Raw genomic sequence first — 20,075 nt, 5'->3', positions numbered from 1 at the left:
TCTGGGAAAGAACTGGGTGAATGTCTGGGATCTTTGACTTGTGCACCCCAGGGTACCACTCTAGGGGTGGTGCTGGAGAAACACTGAACAAGGCATTCCCCTACCAACTTTGCTCCCCAAAGTGCAAGAGCTACCAAGGCTTTTTAAGCCCATAACTAGAATAGTGTCATTTCCATTTCATACTACTGATTAAAACAAGTCACAGGTCAGATTCAATATGGGAAGGGAATCAGATGTGGCACACTGGGGCCAACATTGAAGATGAGCTATGGCACAATTCTTATTCTCATATTCCACGAAGACAAGCAGAGGTTCAGGGAGGTAAAGCAATTGACCAAGTGTCTGAATCCAAAGCTCCTACTCTGAACCACACTGTCTCCTGGAAATGAGGTTCCATAATGGCAGGATTTTTAGAACAAGACATAGGAGTACATTTATTATTGTTCTTAATAATCATTGTATGGCTTTCAGAAAGGGCTGAGACTATTTATTTTCTTTAAGTTTTCATTTATTTTTGAGAGAGAGAAAGAGAGAGATTGGGGGAGGGGCAGAGAGAAGGAGACAGAGAATCCAAGCAGGCTCCAGGCTGTTAGTGCAGAGTTCCATGTGGGGCTCCAACTCATGAGATGTGAGATCATGACCTCAGCCAAAGTCTGACACCAAACAAACTGAGCCACCGAGGCACCCGTAGCTGAGGCATTTTCTTAACATTTTTCCTGGTAAAGTCAAAGGGTACCAGAACACCAAAGTCTCCCCAGATGACCTTCTAGAGCTGCAAATGATTTCTTTTCAAAATCAGTTTCATCTCAGGAGACCCAACTCCCTTTCTTCCTTGACAGGAAAGAACTGTTTCATAGTAGGAATGGTGCCCGTGAAAGTGCCAAGAAGATTCTCATTGTCATCACAGATGGGCAGAAATACAAAGACCCCCTGGAATACAGTGATGTCATGCCCCTGGCAGAGAAAGCTGGCATCATTCGCTATGCCATTGGGGTACGTCCTCTTTCTCGTGGCTCTCTCAGACTGAGACTGCATCTCACTCATGCAGAAAGGCTGGTGGGCTCCTCCTCAGCTGCCTCTCTGCCACAGGTGGGAGATGCTTTCCAGGAACCCACTGCCAGGGAGGAGCTGAACACCATTGGCTCAGTGCCCTCTCAGGATCACGTGTTCAAGGTGGACAACTTTGCAGCACTCAGCAGCATCCAGAAGCAGCTGCAGGAGAAGATCTTTGCAGTGGAGGGTAAATACAGGGCGAGCTTGGGTCTTGGAATCCAAAGGTTCCCAACCCGATTGTTCCCTACAGTTCTGAGGGTCCATCCCTATTCACATGTCACCCAAAATTGTGCCCCAGAACCTGAGACCCAGACTCATTCTTCTCCTTCTAAGTCCTTGTGGTCTCATGGTCCCCAGAGCCTAAGTGACCTGTTTTCCCACAGGAACCCAGTCGAGGACAAGTAGCTCCTTCCAGCATGAGATGTCACAAGAAGGCTTCAGTTCAGTGCTCACCATGGTAGGTGGAGCATATGCTTGATAAACAGGTCTCAGGCACCAATCCTGGGCCAGCCCTGTGCTGGGTCCTGGGACCCAGAAGTAAATAAGAAGGAGATCCTGTCCTCAAGGTCACTGTCCGTTTAGAGAGAGACATATAGGCAGTGTATGTAGGTGCTAGGAGCACGGCAGAGAACAGGATAGCCAAGGTTCCTGCTCTCACACAGAGCACATATACAGTGGGAGGAGACAATAAACACAAACAAAAGATCTTCAGATTATGCTCAGTGTTAGAAGAGAGCAAGAGAGATGATCAGAGGAGGCCTGAGGAATAACAACTGAGGGTGAATGATGAGAAAGGGATAGGTGTGGGAAAATCTGGGGAGAGATTGCTCCAGGGAGGGGAAAAGGCAAGTGCAAAGGTCCTGAAGCATGAACAAGGTTACTGCACTAGAGAGATAAAAGGGACAGCACAGCTGGAGCAGGTTGAGTGAGGGGCAGCATGGAAGGAGTGGGTGGAGAGATGGGAAAGACCAGATCATGCAGACCAAAGAAATGGCAAAATAGCATGACTTATGTGAAAGTAGATGTGTGTTAAAAATATCCAGAGGGATTTTCTTCAAAAGAGTTTTGGGGGTGAGTTGGAGGGACATAGAAATGAATCGAGGTTGGTAATGAATTGATCATTGAACCTGGGTACTTATGAGTTCATTGTGCATTTCTTTCTACTTTTGTATATGTTCTAAATTATCTATAGTCAAAAGTTTAGAAAGGCAATAAGCAAGTTATGCAGAGTAGGAAACACCTATCACTCCCCGAGGGAGCCAAGGAAGACCTCACAGAGAAGGTGGCTTTGAGGATGACTCTTCCCAAGAGAGCAGTTGCATCTCAGAAAGAGAGGAGAGGTGTCCAGGTCAAACACTTGGTGTGTTCAAAGCATAGAGCAACTCCACAGGTTTGTCTGGGGAGGACCTGAGATACCATCCTCAGGGTCTTGGTGACAGGGAGCCATCTTGGGTTGCCAGCTGGGTGATGGCTATATATTTGGTCTGAGGAAACCTAACACTGAGGAGGGTGGAGCAGAGAAGAACACAATAGGAGGCAGAAAGGGCAGTGGGTGAGAAGAGCTGGGACTTACTGGAGCAGCGGCACTGGGGATGGACTGAGAGAGACATTAGGAGTCAGGGATTGAAGCTGCTGGACAGGACTGGGGAAGGAAAAGAGAATTCCAAATAATGAGTGGAGTTGGTAGCAGGCATTGCTTTGGAATAGGCTGCCTTGTTTTGACTCAAAAGTGCTTAGCCCTGGAATCCTTTCCTCCCAGGATGGACCAGTTCTGGGGGCTGTGGGGAGCTTCAGCTGGTCTGGAGGTGCCTTCATATACCCCCAAAATATGAGCCCCACTTTCATCAGTGTGTCTCAAGAGAACGTGGACATGAGGGACTCTTACCTGGGTGAGAAAAAGCTGTGGTTGGGGGCACAGGCGGGAGGAGATGAGCTGCCTGGAAAGGGCAGGAGCTTAAGGGATGGGGAGGAAGATTTTGTGCTGAGGCCTGCCCCCCCCAGGTTACTCCACCGAGCTGGCCTTTTGGAAGGGGGTGAAGAGCCTGATCCTGGGGGCTCCCCGCCATCAGCATACTGGGAAGGTTGTCCTCTTCACCCGGGAGTCCGGACAATGGAAGCCAAAGGCTGAAGTTGCAGGGACCCAGGTTGGGTGTAGAGGAATCCAGAGTGGACCATGAGGGTGGCAGGGTGTCCAAGGATGGAGAGGGAGGAGATGAAGGGGTTTGGGGGACCACGGGGTAAGGTTCTGGTGGCAGGGGGCAGGCAGGCAGGGTGACTTCACGCTCTGCCCTCCAGATTGGCTCCTACTTTGGGGCCTCCCTCTGTACTGTGGATGTGGATAGAGATGGTAGCTCTGACCTTGTCCTCATTGGGGCTCCACACTACTACAAGCCGGCGTGGGGGGGCCAGGTGTCCGTGTGCCACTTGCCCCAGGGGGTGAGTGTCTGATGAGACCTGGGCTGGGTGGGGCCTGGGAGTGGGGTGGAGGGGTTGTCTGGGTTGGGGCATGACACTGGTTTTGTTCTGCAGAGGGCTAGGTGGCAGTGTGAGGTCATTCTCTGTGGGGAGCAGGGCCACCCCTGGGGCCGCTTTGGGGCAGCCTTGACAGTGCTGGGGGATGCGAATGGGGACAAACTGACAGACGTCGCCATCGGTGCCCCAGGAGAGCAAGAAAACCGGGGTGCTGTCTACCTATTTCATGGAACCTCAGAACTGGGCATCAGGCCCTCCTACAGCCAGGTGAGGCCCCTCTCTGAAGCCTCTTCCAGTTCCACCTCCTTTCCCATGTCTTAGATGTGCCTGATGGCCCTGTGCCTCTTGTCATGGACCTTAGTAGTAGCTATTCTCCTTTTAGGGGTTTATTGCCATGAATTTCACCAGGCCCAGCTAAGTGCAAATTATCTCTCTTTTGTCCTTTGGCTCCAAACAGACTCCAATCTGTTGTGGGCAGTTTAGTGGGTAAGAGATTGCAGGCCCTGGTCAAATGCCTGGCCAGTCATGTCAGCTGTGTTGCCTTAGGCAGTGACTGATTTAACCTCTGTGAGCCTCAGTTCCCCTCTATGAAACATTAAATGATAAACTCCATAGGCTTCTTGTAAAGATGACTCAGTGGAGTACTAAGAACTCTGTTCATCAAATATTTATGAAGGAAGATACACGTGATGAGTAAATTAACCTATTATATTTCTATTGTTATGCTTTAATTTTGTCATTAGCCTGTACCCTCACATGAATTGGACCAAAGGAGCTTGCCTCTCTCTGTCTGAGATCCCTGGGGTCTCACTACACTTGCTTTCCATTCCTACCCCTTCATTTCTCCTTTTCAATTTTTCCATTCAGTTCTACTTTCATTCACTGTATTCTCCTTTCCAAATCTTTATTCTCAAACCTTTCAAATGACCTTCCCTTGACTTCCACTTCTCCTTTCCCTCTTTGGCCAGCGGATTGCAAGCTCCCAGCTCTCTCCCACACTCCAGTATTTCGGACAGTCGCTGAGTGGGGGTCAAGACCTCACCCAGGATGGACTAGTGGACCTGGCTGTGGGGGCCCAGGGACAGGTGCTGCTGCTCAGGTGATAACTCCCCACATCCCACCCTTTCCCTCTGTTCCAGTTCAAAAGCTTCCCCCTCCCTTGTTCTCCTCCCCAAGGTCAGAGTCAGGTCCTCAGCCCCTCTTTGCACCCTCAGGAGTCAGCCAGTGCTGAATGTGGGGGTGACTATGAGATTCATGCCCTCGGAGGTGGCAAAGGCTGTGTACCAGTGCTGGGAAGAGGTGCCCACCACTCTGGAAGCTGGAAATGCCACAGTCTGTCTCACTATCCACAAAATTTCACTGGACCAGTTAGGTGAGTTTCTTCCTAGTGAATCTAGTCCCTTACCCCATAAAGGTTCCCACCCTATCGTCAGGAGAGAATGGGCCCAGGAATCCAAATACCACCTCCACATCCACCCAGCTGCCAGTGTTGGAAACCTGGGTCCCTTTTCTCCCCCTCTCCCCACACCCAGGCCATAGGTTCTATCTCCAGGATACATCTGCCCATTTCTCCCCACTGGCCCCAGCCACCTCCTACCTTTCCTACCTATACTTTGAGCTGTTCCCATGTCTGTTTTTTGCAGCTCCCACCCTATCTCCATAGAGAAACTATAGGGATTGTTCCTAAAATGCAAATCTAGTTTCCTTACTTTCCTGCTTAACACCCTTCAACCACTTTCTTCTTGCATTTAGAGACCAAAATCCTTCCCTACAATGTCCTTGCTGACTTTGCTCCTCTCTGCCCTTCCAAACTCACCTCATCCCACTCTCCCTTTTTGTAAATGTGCCATCCTCTCTCTCCCTTCTGGTCTTAGCCACCGTTCTCATGGTCTGGGATTTTCTCTTCCCCATTCTTCACCAAGCCCTGCTCATCCTCCAGGTCAGAGATCAGACAAGGCCCACCCAGGGAGGCACCTCTGACGTCCAGCAAGCCCTCCTTGGTACAACTGAGGATCCCACTGTTGAGTTGATCATGGTGTGACATTAAGTCCTACATGCTCATCTCTTTTCCTAGACTGTGAGCTTGGGGCTATATTTCTCTATCTCCTTCTCTACCTATATCCCCAGCACCTGTTACATCTCATGACCCATAGAAAGTGCGCAGCAAATATTTATTGCACGAATAATAAAAAAAAAAAAAAAACATAGAACTTCAGAGGTTCTCTTTGACTTTTTGTCTTCTGTTTCCCATTCTGCTCCAGGTGATGTCCAAAGCTCTGTCAGGTATGATCTGGCATTAGACCCAAGCCGCCTGATTTCTCGTGCCATTTTTGATGAGACCAAGAACAGGACTTTGTCTCGAAGAAAAACCCTGGGGCTAGGGGATTACTGTGAAACCATTAAGCTGCTTTTACCAGCTTTTACTTTGGGTTCAGGGAAAGGTGGGGGGAGAAGGAGCCCAAGGATAATCTCTGGCATCTCTGCTGCCTGTCGGTTGAGGTGGAAAGGGTGGGGAGAGTGGGGCCTGAGAGAGGAAAGTTGAGGCCAGAGTACCTGGCTGAACAGCTTGCACAGAATTCTGACTGGACAGCAGGAAATGGATGCAGTTGAGAAGGGCCAGTGGTGGAAAGTAAGGAGAAGGATAGTGGGGCTTTGAAAGCCTATTCTCCCTCAGGACTGTGTGGAGGACGTGTTGAGTCCCATCATCCTACACTTCAACTTCTCCCTGGCTGGGGAGCCCATCCCCTCATCTCAGAACCTTCGCCCTGTGCTGGCTGTGGGCTCACAGGACCTCTTCACTGCTTCTGTGAGTCTTCTGACGAAATCCCAGGGATGTACTGATTTTCACTGTATCTCTGTGTGCTTCAAAACCTATTTTGGTTCCCAACCACATCAAGTCCAAATTGCCTCCACCCAGTTACCAAGGCCCCGCCTAGCTAAGACCCTTACACGTGTCCCAGCTGGTGCCCACTTTATCTCAATATAAACTCTCTGGTTCTCATTTTTCAAATCCTTCCCAACTTTTCTCATTCCTACTTCTGTTCCTTTTTCCATGTGGTATCTCCTACTTGGAAAACATTTCCTTCTCTCCACCCCAAAGATCTTCTCTAGTCCCCAAAGCTCCAGTCTTATCTTCCACTCTTTTGGAAACCACATTCAGCATCTATCACTTCCCTGGCTTCCTATTACTTCATGGTGATACCAACGTTACATGACTGGAATCATAGCAATCTGCATCTACTTTTGTGGGTCCTTTAGAATTGTGGGTTCCATAAGTACAAGAACCATGTCTAATTCACCTGTAGTTTCCAGTTTTTCTAACTCCCTACCCACCCCCTTATTGTTACTTAACAGTGTTGAATAATTGTTCCAATGTGAGTTGGATTTAACTCCTCAACTAAATTCTGTGCCCCTTGAAACCAAAGTTCTTATCATTCTTTTATATTCTAACTGCCCCTTCCCTACTGCCCCACTTCTTGTCAGTGTCTAGCACACTGTTGGGTGCAGAGTGGGTGTTCAGTAATACTCAATAATGAGTATTACTCATTATTAGGAGGAGTGCTCCTAATGAGGGGAATAAAGAAAGGTTGAGACATGGATGGGAAGAGATATTCTGTTTTGCTGCAGCTCCCCTTTGAGAAGAACTGTGGACAAGATCACCTCTGTGAAGGAGACCTGAGTGTCAGTCTCATCTCCTCAGGGTGAGCTCTATCTGCTTTCATTTCTAGACACTTAAGCTTTTGGGTCTCCCATCCTCATAGGATGAGATGTACTTTTGTTTCCCTTTGGCTCTCCTTCTAACAAAGAAATTTTGATCGGAGTGTTCTCAGCCAATAGTTCATGAGTTCCCACAGTCCCACCCCTACCCCCTATCCAATTCCAACTCATTTCCAATGGAGCCTCTTTTTCAGTTTTGTCCTTCCTCCTCCAGCCTGCAGACCCTGGTGGTAGGGAGCTCCTTGGAGCTTAATGTGACAGTGACTCTGTGGAATGAAGGTGAGGATTCCTATGGAACTGTGATCAACTTCTACTATCCAGCAGGGCTGTCCTATCGACGAGTGTTAGGAACCCAGGTAAATAGCTCCCTTGGGCTCCAGTTGCTGGGATCTCTTCCCTGCTCTGGGTTATAGTAGTTTTCTTTTAATTCTTCTCTGGTGAAATATAAACACACACACACACACACACACACACACACACAGAGTTCCAGAGTCAGAGAGGGATGGAGGGAGGGAGGAAGGGAGATAGAGTGAGAAGTGCATAAAGCTTATGTATAATGAATAATATTAATGAAATGTCTGTGTAATTAGCATCAGGTCAAGAAATAATACACTGCTGGCACCCCCAGATGTCCTCCCTGTGCCTTTCCTTATAACCTCACTCTCTCCCCGAAGGTAATCACTAAAGTATATTAAGAACTGATGATCACAGTAAGAATAGTGATTGCCGTTTCTTAGATAAAACCAGTGAGTTTTTGCCAATATTTGAAATTTATATGAATGGAAACATGTTATATGTTCTCTTGTATATTTATTCATTTCTTCAACATATGTTTGTGAAATTCATCCATGTTGTTCCTTGTGGCTGTAAAACACTTTTATTGCTATTTGGAATCCCTTTGTATGACTGTACCACAACTTATTTACCCATTTCACAATTGATGGTCATTTGAGTTGTTCTCTGATATTGGCCATGACTGTTCTTGAGCATGTACCTTGGTACACATATGCATAATATTTGGAAGATGTATGTCAGTTATGGAATTTCTGAATCATTGAGTATGCATATTTTCAATTATAATAAGTAAAGTCAAACCATTTCCACCTATTTGCACTTCCATCACCTGTGGCTTTCCATCCACTCCAACACTTGGCATTGTCAGACTTTAAAATTTTTGTCTACCTGTTGATACCTCCTTGAAGTTTTAATTTACATTTATTTAATGAAGTTGAGCAAATTGTAATCATTTCCTGGTCATTTTGATTTCTTCTTTTAGGAAGTGCTTGTCCAAGTCTTTTCCTTATTCTTCTACTGAGTTGTCCATAGTTTTCTAGTTGTTAAGAGCTCTTTAATATTCTTGTTACTAATACTTTTCCAGTTATATGTATTAAGTATATTTTACAGTCCTGTTCCCAGTCTTTTCAGTCTCTGTATAGTGTCTCTTGATGAGCCAAATGTCTTAATTTGATTGTGGTTGAATTTTATCAAATATTTTCCTTTGTCTTTTTTTTTTTTTTTTTTTAATGTGTGGATCTTGTCTGAAATGCTTCCCTACTCCAAGGTTATGAAGATAATCCCCTGTATTATCTTTTAAAAGCTTTATAATTGTGCCTTTTCACATTAGGAATTTTTATCTAGCTGGAATATTTTAATGTATGGAGTGAGGTAGGGATCCAATGTGTTTTGCTCTTTTGTTTGTTTTATTTTGTTTTGAATAGGCCGATTTTCCTAAGACCATTTTTTGAAAAGTCTGTCCTTTTCCCTACTGTTCTGCAATGCCCCACTGTTATATATCTAGCCCACATATGCACATGGGTAACATATTTGAATTTCTTTTCCTCCTCTGGAAGCAACCACACCAGCGCCCACTGCGACTGGAATGTGAGGCAGCGCCCACAGGGAATGAGAGCCTGAGGAGCAGCAACTGTAGCATCAACCATCCCATCTTCCACGAGGGCACTAAGGTGAATGCTTCCCCCCAAATCCTCATCACTCTGCTCCTTTGTCCTTACCCATTTTCTTCCCCACTCCCCCATGACTTTCCTTATCCCCATTCTTTCATTCTTTTCCTCTCAGGGCACCTTCCTAATCACATTTGATGTCTCCTACAAGGCCACCCTAGGAGACAAGTTGTTTCTGAGGGCCAATGTAAGCAGGTGAGTCCAGGTGTATCCCTCACTCTTCCATCTCATGCCCCAGTCAGAGATTTCTCTCTTGGATTCCTTCCCAACTGGGCTCCCCCCGCCTCTCTCTCCAGTGAGAATAATAAGCCTACATCCAGCAAGACCACCTTCCAGCTGGAGCTCCCTGTGAAATATGCTGTCTACATGGTGATCAGCAGGTATTTAATACCTGCCCTCCCTTGACCTCTGACCTTCCTCTAAGCCTAGTACCTCCCATGGTTGCCCAGCCTGCTCTTGAAAGGATGGGTATCTAAACTATCCCTTCTGATTCCTCACATGGAAATACTTGTGACCAGCCCTACATTTATCTATAATACCATCTACCATACAGTTCTTGCTTCTTCTCTGATGAATTGGCCTACTATTTGGATGCACATTTGCCACCATTGTGCACTCCTCTCTCTTTCTCTAAGATGGAAGCTTCCTTTAACATGAAGCCAATTCTGGTTTTGGTGCTAGATATGAATGTGCAGAGGTGAAACTAACTAGGTTAAGATTGAGGCTTTTTTAGCACTCTGAAGTGGGGAATATGGTTTGTCACCACACAGAGGAAATAAAAGGTCAGGTTTTCACCAAACCAGAAGGAGAGCAGAGGTGTGAGAAACTGCTGGGAAAGTCTCTAAGAGGCCAAGGCTGCAGCAGGCCACAGGAGAGGCAAGTGCAGGGCTGTTGCTCTCAGTTTTCAAGGTGGGTGGAGGAGCAGGGGCAGGTCAGGCTGGAAGCAGAGCAAAGAGCCCTGAATACCTCACCAAACTCCAGAGGTTTAGTGAGTTGGTCAGAAGCTTATAATATTGCCATGGGACAGAGTTTGCTACTGTTGTTGCTGCTGCTGCTGCTGCTGCTGCTGCTGCTGCTGACACATGAAATTTTAGGGGAACTGGGTTGGGGGTGCTGATCAAACAGTGTGTCATTGCCCTTCCAAACTCCGTGTCCTAATTTCCCCTTCTAACCAAGGGAGAACAGTGAAACTTATAATTTAAGAGCTTCCAGTTATATATACTTATGATATGACAAGCATTTTAAATGTACTTGACACGTATCTACATTCCTTTAATCCTTCGAATAACTCTATGACATAGTTATTGTTAACCACCCTTTTTTAGCAACAAAGAAATCAAGAGGTTAAATAACTTGCCCCTGTCAGTCAGCTGGGAAGTGATAGCACCACGAATCACTCAGATGGTCTGGCTCCAGAGCTTGTGCTCATGCCCATATACTATTGTGCCTCTCCAAGGATTGGGGAAACTGAGTGATTTACTCAAATTTGAAAAGAGAGTTAGAACTGAAGTTTTAAGGTGAAAAAACTGAAGCACAGAGAGAAACATTTGGGATCAGGAGCATAGAGGAGGGCAAACACACTGAGGGAAAAAATAAATTCTAACATTTATGTCATTGCTGCAAACTGCCTCACAACTCTATTACAGGCACTATTATTAGCATCCTCATTCTAAAGAGGAAGAAACTACAGGGCTCCAGAGAGGTTTAGTAGCTTGCCTTAAATTAGTTGGGTAGGAAGTGGTAGACTGAAATGTGAACCCAGATGGCTTGGCTCCAAAACCTGTGTTCTTAATCATCAAACTGACAGTCACATCTGTGGGAAAACTGGGGGGGGGGGGGCGTGGAGTTTCTGTATGGCTGGCCTGGCTTCTGTACACTAGCTGCTGGTGAAATGTGCAGGTCCCGTTGCTTGTTTGCTTGATTCCACTGAGACCTTAGATGATAGCTCTGGAAAGACAGGGATTATGGCTTGTTAACTGTTGTATCTCCAGAGTCAAGCACACAGCCAGTCACAGGGTAAATGTTTACTGAAGAAGGCCATGGATGCATGGATAGATGGATGGAAACCCACCTGCAGCCTGGGACATTTATGTCCGCTCCAGGGTCTTGTGTTCATGCACCATCCTTTTTCACATTTACTTAGCTGCCCCAGGATAGCCACATTTATTTTATTCTTTCCATCTGGAGGGGCTTGCACTGCATTTTTTCCTGAGTGATCCAACCAAGATTCCCTTGAGTCCCCTTAGGCTTTTTTGTTCTGGCAGTGGCCTCTGCAAGCATTACCTAAGGCCAACCACGTACCTACTAGAGGAGAAAGCCATGTGAATGCCTTCTTCTCGTGGGAAAGTGTTTAAATGTTATAATAAGTAATGTTTAAGTTGGGCCTTTAAGTGACATTTTCCAGAAGGGGAGTGGTAATTACATTCCAAGCAAAAGAAAGAACTTGAACAAAGTTATGGGAACTTGAAAGAGCCAGGGTATCAGAGGGCAACCTAGCAGTTCTGGGTGACTGGGGCAAAAGTCATGGGAGAAGGGCTGAAGCTGAGTCTGCAGAGGCATGTGGGGACTGTAATTATATCTCTGGGCATTCTTCTGGGCCCACAGAGCCTTTGGAAGACGACTGGGGCAAAAGTGAGGATGGCTCCGTAGCTGTTTCTCACCAACAAGCCCTCTCTCTCCAGGCAGGAAGAATCTACCAAGTACTTCAACTTTTCAACTTCTGGTGAGAAGAGCAAGAAAGAAGCTGAGCATCGTTATCGTGTGAGAAGCCAGGGAGCGTCCATATATCTTCCCTCCCATGGTGCTGCTAATGTTTGGAGCTTGTGGAAAAGAGACAGGCAGTGTACCTGAGGGCTAGATCCAGGAAAGGAGTAGGATTGGGGATGCTCTAGGACCACAATAACGTTGTGTCTCAATTTTCTGCAGGTGAATAACCTGAGTCAGCGAGATCTGGCCATCAGCATTCATTTCTGGGTTCCTATCCTGCTGAATGGTGTGGCTGTGTGGGATGTGGCTGTTGTGGCCCCTTCACAGGTGCCTGCTTGCCTTTCCTAATGCTCCGGAGTCTGACCCCACAGTGCCCCACACCGTCTTACTAGTGAAATGTTGGTCATTTTGTGGCTATTTTCTCTCTCTCACTAGAGTCTCCCCTGTGTGTCAGAGAGGGAACCTCCCCAGCATCCTGAATTCCTGACCCAGATTCCAGGGAGTGTTGTACTGGTGAGAAAGACCCTGGATTCGCATTGCAGGACCAGCTGCATATTGGGGTATATGGGAAATGCACTTGCTGGGTTGCAGATGTATACATATGTCCTATAATTGTTCATCTGTTCTCGACCCCAAGCCTGACAGAGTTTATTTTCTGCTGTCGTTCTTGCCTAAATTAAGACCCTCCTCAACTTCATTCCTCTCCTGTCCCTAGAACTGCTCCATTGCTGATTGCCTGAGGTTCCGCTGTGACCTGCCCTCCTTTGGCATCCAGGAGGAAGTTGAATTCATCCTGAAGGGCAACCTCAGCTTTGACTGGGTCAGCCAGGTGTGTAGGTCCAACAGGAGAGCCCCCCCTTCCCCCCAGGATTCAGGTGCCACCAGATGACGTCTGTGTCCATCCTCCAGCCAGGACATTTCTTGAACTCTGTGCCTTTCCCAGTGCTAGTTCCTCATCTGTGCCCCCTCTGTTTTGTAGACATTGCAGAAGAAGGTATTGATTGTAAGTGTGGCTGAAATCACGTTCAACAGGTCCATGTATTCCCAGCTTCCAGGACAAGAGGCATTCTTGAGTGCTCAGGTAGTGACTGTGTGGTAGGCAGTGGCCAGGCTGGTAAGAGGGCTCCTAATGCAAAATCTGTGGTGCCTTGTGGGAGACTCACAAGCCTGAGGGAGGAAGGATGAAGGTCTCTCAGCAGGAGGGTTGTCCCTACGCCCATGAGTTTTTCTGTATGTCACCCCTTGGAGTAAAGGAAGGAGGGGAGAGAGCTAAAGGTTGGGGAACCTGGGAAGAGTCTGGGACAGTAAGAGTTCTGATACTTTCTGATGAGGTCACCTCCACTCCAGATGGAGATGGTACTAGAGAAGTATGAGGTCTACAACTCCATCCCCCTTATTATGGGCAGCTCTTTGGGAGGACTGCTGCTGCTGGCTCTCATCACAGCCATCCTCTACAAGGTGAGTGTTTTCATCCTGCTTTTGATACCACCAGTTTTTGATCCCATTCTTTCTGCATTGTGGGGAAGAGCTCACCTTGGATATAGATACACATTCTTTATTTTTTGTTATTATCAAAATTTTTATTAATTTTTTAAATCTAATTCACATCCAGTGCAATATTGGTTTTAGGAGTAGAATTCGGTATTTCATAACTTACATACAACACCCACGGTTCATAACAACATGTGCCCTCCTTAATACCCATCACCCATCTAGCCCACTCCCACCCACCTCCCTCCATCAACCTGCAGTTTGTTCTATATCACTTAGAGTCTCTTGTGGTTTGTTTCCCTCTCTCTTCTTTCCCCTCTTGCCATATGTTAATCAGTTTTCTTTCTTAAAATCCCCATATGAGTGATTTCATATGGTATTTGTCTTTCTCTGATCGACTTATTTCACTTAGCATAATACATTCTAGCTCATCCACATCATTGCAAATACCAAGATTTCATTCTTTTTGATGGCTGAGTAATATTCCATCATATATATATACACACACACACACGTACACACACACACACACACACACACACACACACACACACACACACACTACATCATTATCCATTCATCAGTTCAATGGAAATTTGTTCTCTCTCCATAGTTTGTCTTTTGTTGATAATGCTGCTATAAACATGCAGTGCATGTACCCTTTCGAATCTGTCTTTTTTTTATCTTTGGGTGAATATATATTTTTTTATTTATATATGAAATTTATTGTCAAATTGGTTTCCATACAACACCCAGTGCTCATCCCAAAAGGTGCCCTCCTCAATACCCATCACCCACCCTCTTCTCCCACCCACCCCCCATCAACCCTTAGTTTGTTCTCAGTTCTCAACAGTCTCTTAGGCTTTGGCTCTCTCCCACTCTAACCTCTTTTTTTTTTTTCCTTCCCCTCCCCCATGGGTTCCTGTTAAGTTTCTCAGGATCCACATAAGAGTGAAACCATATGGTATCTGTCTTTCTCTGTATGGCTTATTTCACTTAGCATCACACTCTCCAGTTCCATCCACGTTGCTACAAAGGGCCATATTTCATTCTTTCTCATTGCCACGTAGTATTCCATTGTGTATATAAACCACAATTTCTTTATCCATTCATCAGTTGATGGACATTTAGGCTCTTTCCATAATTTGGCTATAGTTGAGAGTGCTGCTATGAACATTGGGGTACAAGTGCCCCTATGCATCAGTACTCCTGTGTCCCTTGGATAAATTCCTAGCAGTGCTATTGCTGGGTCATAGGGTAGGTCTATTTTTAATTTTCTGAGGAACCTCCACACTGCTTTCCAGAGCGGCTGCACCAATTTGCATTCCCACCAACAGTGCAAGAGGGTTCCCGTTTGTCCACATCCTCTCCAGCATCTATAGTCTCCTGATTTGTTCATTTTGGCCACTCTGACTAGCGTGAGGTGATATCTGAGTGTGGTTTTGATTTGTATTTCCCTGATAAGGAGCGACGCTGAACATCTTTTCATGTGCCTGTTGGCCATCCGGATGTCTTCTTTAGAGAAGTGTCTATTCATGTTTTCTGCCCATTTCTTCACTGGGTTATTTGCTTTTCGGGTGTGGAGTTTGGTGAGCTCTTTATAGATTTTGGATACTAGCCCTTTGTCCGATATGTCATTTGCAAAGATCTTTTCCCATTCCGTTGGTTGCCTTTTAGTTTTGTTGGTTGTTTCCTTTGCTGTGCAGAAGCTTTTTCTCTTCATAAGGTCCGAGTAGTTCATTTTTGCTTTTAATTCCCTTGCCCTTGGGGATGTGTCGAGTAAGAGATTGCTACGGCTGAGGTCAGAGAGGTCTTTTCCTGCTTTCTCCTCTAAGGTTTTGATGGTTTCCTGTCTCACATTCAGGTCCTTTATCCATTTTGAGTGTATTTTTGTGAATGGTGTGAGAAAGTGGTCTAGTTTCAACCTTCTGCATGTTGCTGTCCAGTTCTCCCAGCACCATTTGTTAAAGAGACTGTCTTTTTTCCATTGGATGTTCTTTCCTGCTTTGTCAAAGATGAGTTGGCCATACGTTTGTGGGTCTAGTTCTGGGGTTTCTATTCTATTCCATTGGTCTATGTGTCTGTTTTTGTACCAATACCATGCTGTCTTGATGATGACAGCTTTGTAGTAGAGGCTAAAGCCTGGGATTGTGATGCCTCCTGCTTTGGTCTTCTTCAAAATTACTTTGGCTATTCGGGGCCTTTTGTGGTTCCATATGAATTTTAGGATTGCTTGTTCTGGTTTCGAGAAGAATGCTGGTGCAATTTTGATTGGGATTGCATTGAATGTGTAGATACCTTTGGGTAGTATTGACATTTTGACAATATTTATTCTTCCAATCCATGAGCAGGGAATGTCTTTCCATTTCTTTAAATCTTCTTCAATTACCTTCATAAGCTTTCTATAGTTTTCAGTATACAGATCCTTGACATCTTTGGTTAGATTTATTCCTAGGTATTTTATGCTTCTTGGTGCAATTGTGAATGGGATCAGTTTCTTTATTTGTCTTTCTGTTGCTTCATTGTTAGTGTATAAGAATGCAACTGATTTCTGTACATTGATTTTGTATCCTGCAACTTTGCTGAATTCATGTATCAGTTCTAGCAGACTTTTGGTGGAGTCTATCGGATTTTCCATGTATAATATCATGTCATCTGCAAAAAGCGAAAGCTTGACTTCATCTTTGCCAATTTTGATGCCTTTGATTTCCTTTTGTTGTCTGATTGCTGATGCTAGAACTTCCAGCACTATGTTAAACAACAGCGGTGAGAGTGGGCATCCCTGTCGTGTTCCTGATCTCAGGGAAAAAGCTCTCAGTTTTTCCCCATTGAGGATGATGTTAGCTGTGGGCTTTTCATAAATGGCTTTTATGATCTTTAAGTATGTTCCTTCTATCCCGACTTTCTCAAGGGTTTTTATTAAGAAAGGGTGCTGGATTTTGTCAAAGGCCTTTTCTGCATCGATTGACAGGATCATATGGTTTTCTCTTTTTTTTTTGTTAATATGATGTATCACGTTGATTGATTTGCGAATGTTGAACCAGCCCTGCATCCCAGGAATGAATCCCACTTGATCATGGTGAATAATTCTTTTTCTATGCCGTTGAATTCGATTTGCTAGTATCTTATTGAGAATTTTTGCATCCTTATTCATCAGGGATATTGGCCTGTAGTTCTCTTATTTTACTGGGTCTCTGTCTGGTTTAGGAATCAAAGTAATACTGGCTTCATAGAATGAGTCTGGAAGTTTTCCTTCCCTTTCTATTTCTTGGAATAGCTTGAGAAGGATAGGTACTATCTCTGCTTTAAATGTCTGGTAGAACTCCCCTGGGAAGCCATCTGGTCCTGGACTCTTATTTGTTGGGAGATTTTTGATAACTGATTCAATTTCTTTGCTGGTTATGGGTCTGTTCAAGCTTTCTATTTCCTCCTGATTGATTTTTGGAAGAGTGTGGGTGTTCAGGAATTTGTCCATTTCTTCCAGGTTGTCCAATTTGTTGGCATATAATTTTTCCTAGTATTCCCTGATAATTGTTTGTATCTCTGAAGGATTGGTTGTAATAATTCCATTTTCATTCATGATTTTATCTATTTGGGTCATCTCCCTTTTCTTTTTGAGAAGCCTGGCTAGAGGTTTGTCAATTTTGTTTATTTTTTCAAAAAACCAACTCTTGGGGCGCCTGGGTGGCGCAGTCGGTTAAGCGTCCGACTTCAGCCAGGTCACGATCTCGCCGTCCGTGAGTTCGAGCCCCGCGTCGGGCTCTGGGCTGATGGCTCAGAGCCTGGAGCCTGTTTCCGATTCTGTGTCTCCCTCTCTCTCTGCCCCTCCCCCGTTCATGCTCTGTCTCTCTCTGTCGCAAAAATAAACGTTGAAAAAAAAAAATTAAAAAACAAAAAAAAAAAACAAACAAAAAAAAAACAAACCAACTCTTGGTTTCGTTGATCTGCTCTACAGTTTTTTTAGATTCTATATTGTTTATTTCTGCTCTGATCTTTATTATTTCTCTTCTTCTGCTGGGTTTAGGCTGCCTTTGCTGTTCTGCTTCTAGTTCCTTTAGGTGTGCTGTTGGATTTTGTATTTGGGATTTTTCTTGTTTCTTGAGATAGGCCTGGATTGCAATGTATTTTCCTCTCAGGACTGCCTTCGCTGCGTCCCAAAGCGTTTGGATTGTTGTATTTTCATTTTCGTTTGTTTCCATATATTTTTAAATTTCTTCTCTGATTGCCTGGTTGACCCACTCATTCGTTAGTAGGGTGTTCTTTAACCTCCATGCTTTTGGAGGTTTTCCAGACTTTTTTCTGTGGTTGATTTCAAGCTTCATAGCATTGTGGTCTGAAAGTATGCATGGTATGATTTCAATTCTTGTAAACTTATGAAGGGCTGTTTTGTGACCCAGTATATGATCTATCTTGGAGAATGTTCCATGTGCACTCGAGAAGAAAGTATATTCTGTTGCTTTGGGATGCAGAGTTCTAAATATATCTGTCAAGTCCATCTGATCCAATGTCTCATTCAGGGCCCTTGTTTCTTTATTGACCGTGTGTCTAGATGATCTATCCATTTCTGTAAGTGGGGTGTTAAAGTCCCCTGCAATTACCACATTCTTATCAATAAGGTTGCTTGTGTTTATGAGTAATTGTTTTATATATTTGGGCGCTCCGGTATTCGGCGCATAGACATTTATAATTGTTAGCTCTTCCTGATGGATAGACCCTGTCACTATTATATAATGTCCTTCTTCATCTCTTGTTACAGCCTTTAATTTAAAGTCTAGTTTGTCTGATATAAGTATGGCTACTCCAGCTTTCTTTTGGCTTCCAGTAGCATGATAAATAGTTCTCCATCCCCTCACTCTCAATCTAAAGGTGTCCTCAGGTCTAAAATGAGTCTCTTGTAGACAGCAAATAGATGGGTCTTGTGTTTTTATCCATTCTGATACCCTATGTCTTTTGGTTGGCGCATTTAATCCATTTACATTCAGTGTTATTATAGAAAGATATGGGTTTAGAGTCATTGTGATGTCTGTATGTTTTATGCTTGTAGTGATGTCTCTGGTACTTTGTCTCACAGGGTCCCCCTTAGGATCTCTTGGAGGGCTGGTTTAGTGGTGACAAATTCCTTCAGTTTTTGTTTGTTTGGGAAGACCTTTATCTCTCCTTCTATTCTAAATGACAGACTTGCTGGATAAAGGATTCTCGGCTGCATATTTTTTCTGTCTAGCACACTGAAAATCTCGTGCCAATTCTTTCTGGCCTGCCAAGTTTCAAAAGAGAGATCAGTCACGAGTCTTATAGGTCTCCCTTTATATGTGAGGGCACGTTTACCCCTTGCTGCTTTCAGAATTTTCTCTTTATCCTTGTATTTTGCGAGTTTCACTATGATATGTCGTGCAGAAGATCGATTCAAGTTACGTCTGAAGGGGGTTCTCTGTGCCTCTTGGATTTCAATGCCTTTTTCCTTCCCCAGTTCAGGGAAGTTCTCAGCTATTATTTCTTCAAGTACCCCTTCAGCACCTTTCCCTCTCTCTTCCTCCTCTGGGATACCAATTATGCGTGTATTATTTCTTTTTAGTGTATCACTTAGTTCTCTAATTTTCCCCTCATACTCCTGGATTTTTTTATCTTTTTCTCAGCTTCCTCTTTTTCCATAACTTTATCTTCTAGTTCGCCTATTCTCTCCTCTGCCTCTTCAATCCGAGCCATGGTGGTTTCCATTTTGTTATGCATTTCGTTTAAAGCGTTTTTCAGCTCCTCGTGACTGTTCCTTAGTCCCTTGATCTCTGTAGCAAGAGATTCTCTGCTGTCAGCTATACTGTTTTCAAGCCCAGCGATTAATTTTATGACTATTATTCTAAATTCACTTTCTGTTATATTATTTAAATCCTTTTTGATCAGCTCATTAGCTGTTGTTATTTCCTGGAGATTCTTCTGAGGGGAATTCTTCCGCTTGGTCATTTTGGATAGTCCCCAGCGTGGTGAGGACCTGCAGGGCACTTCCCCTGTGCTGTGGTGTATAACTGGAGTTGGTGGGCGGAGCCGCAGTCAGACCTGATGTCTGCCCCCAGCCCACCGCTGTGTCCACAATCAGACTGGTGTGTGCCTTCTCTTCCCCTCTCCTAGGGGCGGGATTCACTGTGGGGTGGGGTGGCCCGTGTGGGCTACTTGCACACTGCCAGGCTTGTGATGCTGGGGATCTGGTGTCTTAGCTGGGGTGGGTAGGCAAGGTGCACAGGGGCAGGAGGGGCAGGCTTAGCTTGCTTCTCCTTAGGTGATCCACTTCAGGAGGGGCCCTGTGGCAGCAGGAGGGAGTCAGATCCGCTGCCGGAGGTTTGGCTCCGCAGAAGCGCAGAGTTGGGTGTTTGCGCGGAGCGAGCAAGTTCCCTGGCAGGAACTGGTTCTCTTTGGGATTTTGGCTGGGGGATGGGCGGGGGAGATGGCGCTGGCGAGCGCCTTTGTTCCCCACCAAACTGAGCTCTGTCGTCAGGGGGCTCAGCAGCTCTCCTTCCCTTTGTCCTCCAGCCTTCCCGCTTTCTGAGCAGAGCTGTTAACTTATGACCTCCCAGATGCTAAGTCGCGCTTGCTGTCGGAACACAGTCCGTCAGGCCCCTCCACTTTTTGCAAGCCAGACTCGGGGGTTCTGCTTGGCCGGCGAGCCGCCCCTCTGCCCCGGCTCCC

At 45.3% G+C, this 20,075-nt stretch overlaps 1 protein-coding gene across 2 annotated transcripts in view; it reads left to right on the top strand.

Annotated features, from left to right (window-relative positions):
• Positions 1–20,075, top strand: part of LOC147573000 (integrin alpha-D-like) — a 37,026-nt gene that overhangs the window by 10,217 nt on the left and 6,734 nt on the right. Inside the window, exons 8-29 of one of the 2 annotated variants that reach the window (XM_086692301.1) lie at positions 840–993; positions 1,090–1,240; positions 1,437–1,510; positions 2,813–2,942; positions 3,055–3,197; positions 3,349–3,489; positions 3,583–3,792; positions 4,494–4,624; positions 4,740–4,897; positions 5,787–5,941; positions 6,200–6,331; positions 7,153–7,226; positions 7,457–7,598; positions 9,093–9,206; positions 9,319–9,398; positions 9,500–9,583; positions 11,885–11,963; positions 12,129–12,236; positions 12,345–12,422; positions 12,625–12,738; positions 12,889–12,990; positions 13,257–13,367. In XM_086692301.1, the coding sequence (XP_086548427.1) occupies positions 840–993; positions 1,090–1,240; positions 1,437–1,510; positions 2,813–2,942; positions 3,055–3,197; positions 3,349–3,489; positions 3,583–3,792; positions 4,494–4,624; positions 4,740–4,897; positions 5,787–5,941; positions 6,200–6,331; positions 7,153–7,226; positions 7,457–7,598; positions 9,093–9,206; positions 9,319–9,398; positions 9,500–9,583; positions 11,885–11,963; positions 12,129–12,236; positions 12,345–12,422; positions 12,625–12,738; positions 12,889–12,990; positions 13,257–13,367 (2,665 nt within the window). Of the gene's footprint in view, positions 1–839; positions 1,241–1,436; positions 1,511–2,812; positions 2,943–3,054; positions 3,198–3,348; positions 3,490–3,582; positions 3,793–4,493; positions 4,625–4,739; positions 4,898–5,786; positions 5,942–6,199; positions 6,332–7,152; positions 7,227–7,456; positions 7,599–9,092; positions 9,207–9,318; positions 9,399–9,499; positions 9,584–11,884; positions 11,964–12,128; positions 12,237–12,344; positions 12,423–12,624; positions 12,739–12,888; positions 12,991–13,256; positions 13,368–20,075 lie in introns of both variants that reach the window. The other variant, XM_086692300.1, reaches the window with a different exon arrangement.

This window comes from Puma concolor, chromosome E3 (assembly GCF_028749965.1).
Source record: "Puma concolor isolate L17-30 chromosome E3, mPumCon1.1.hap2, whole genome shotgun sequence".
Taxonomy (NCBI): domain Eukaryota; kingdom Metazoa; phylum Chordata; class Mammalia; order Carnivora; family Felidae; genus Puma; species Puma concolor.
This window is presented reverse-complemented; position numbering and strand designations above follow the sequence as displayed.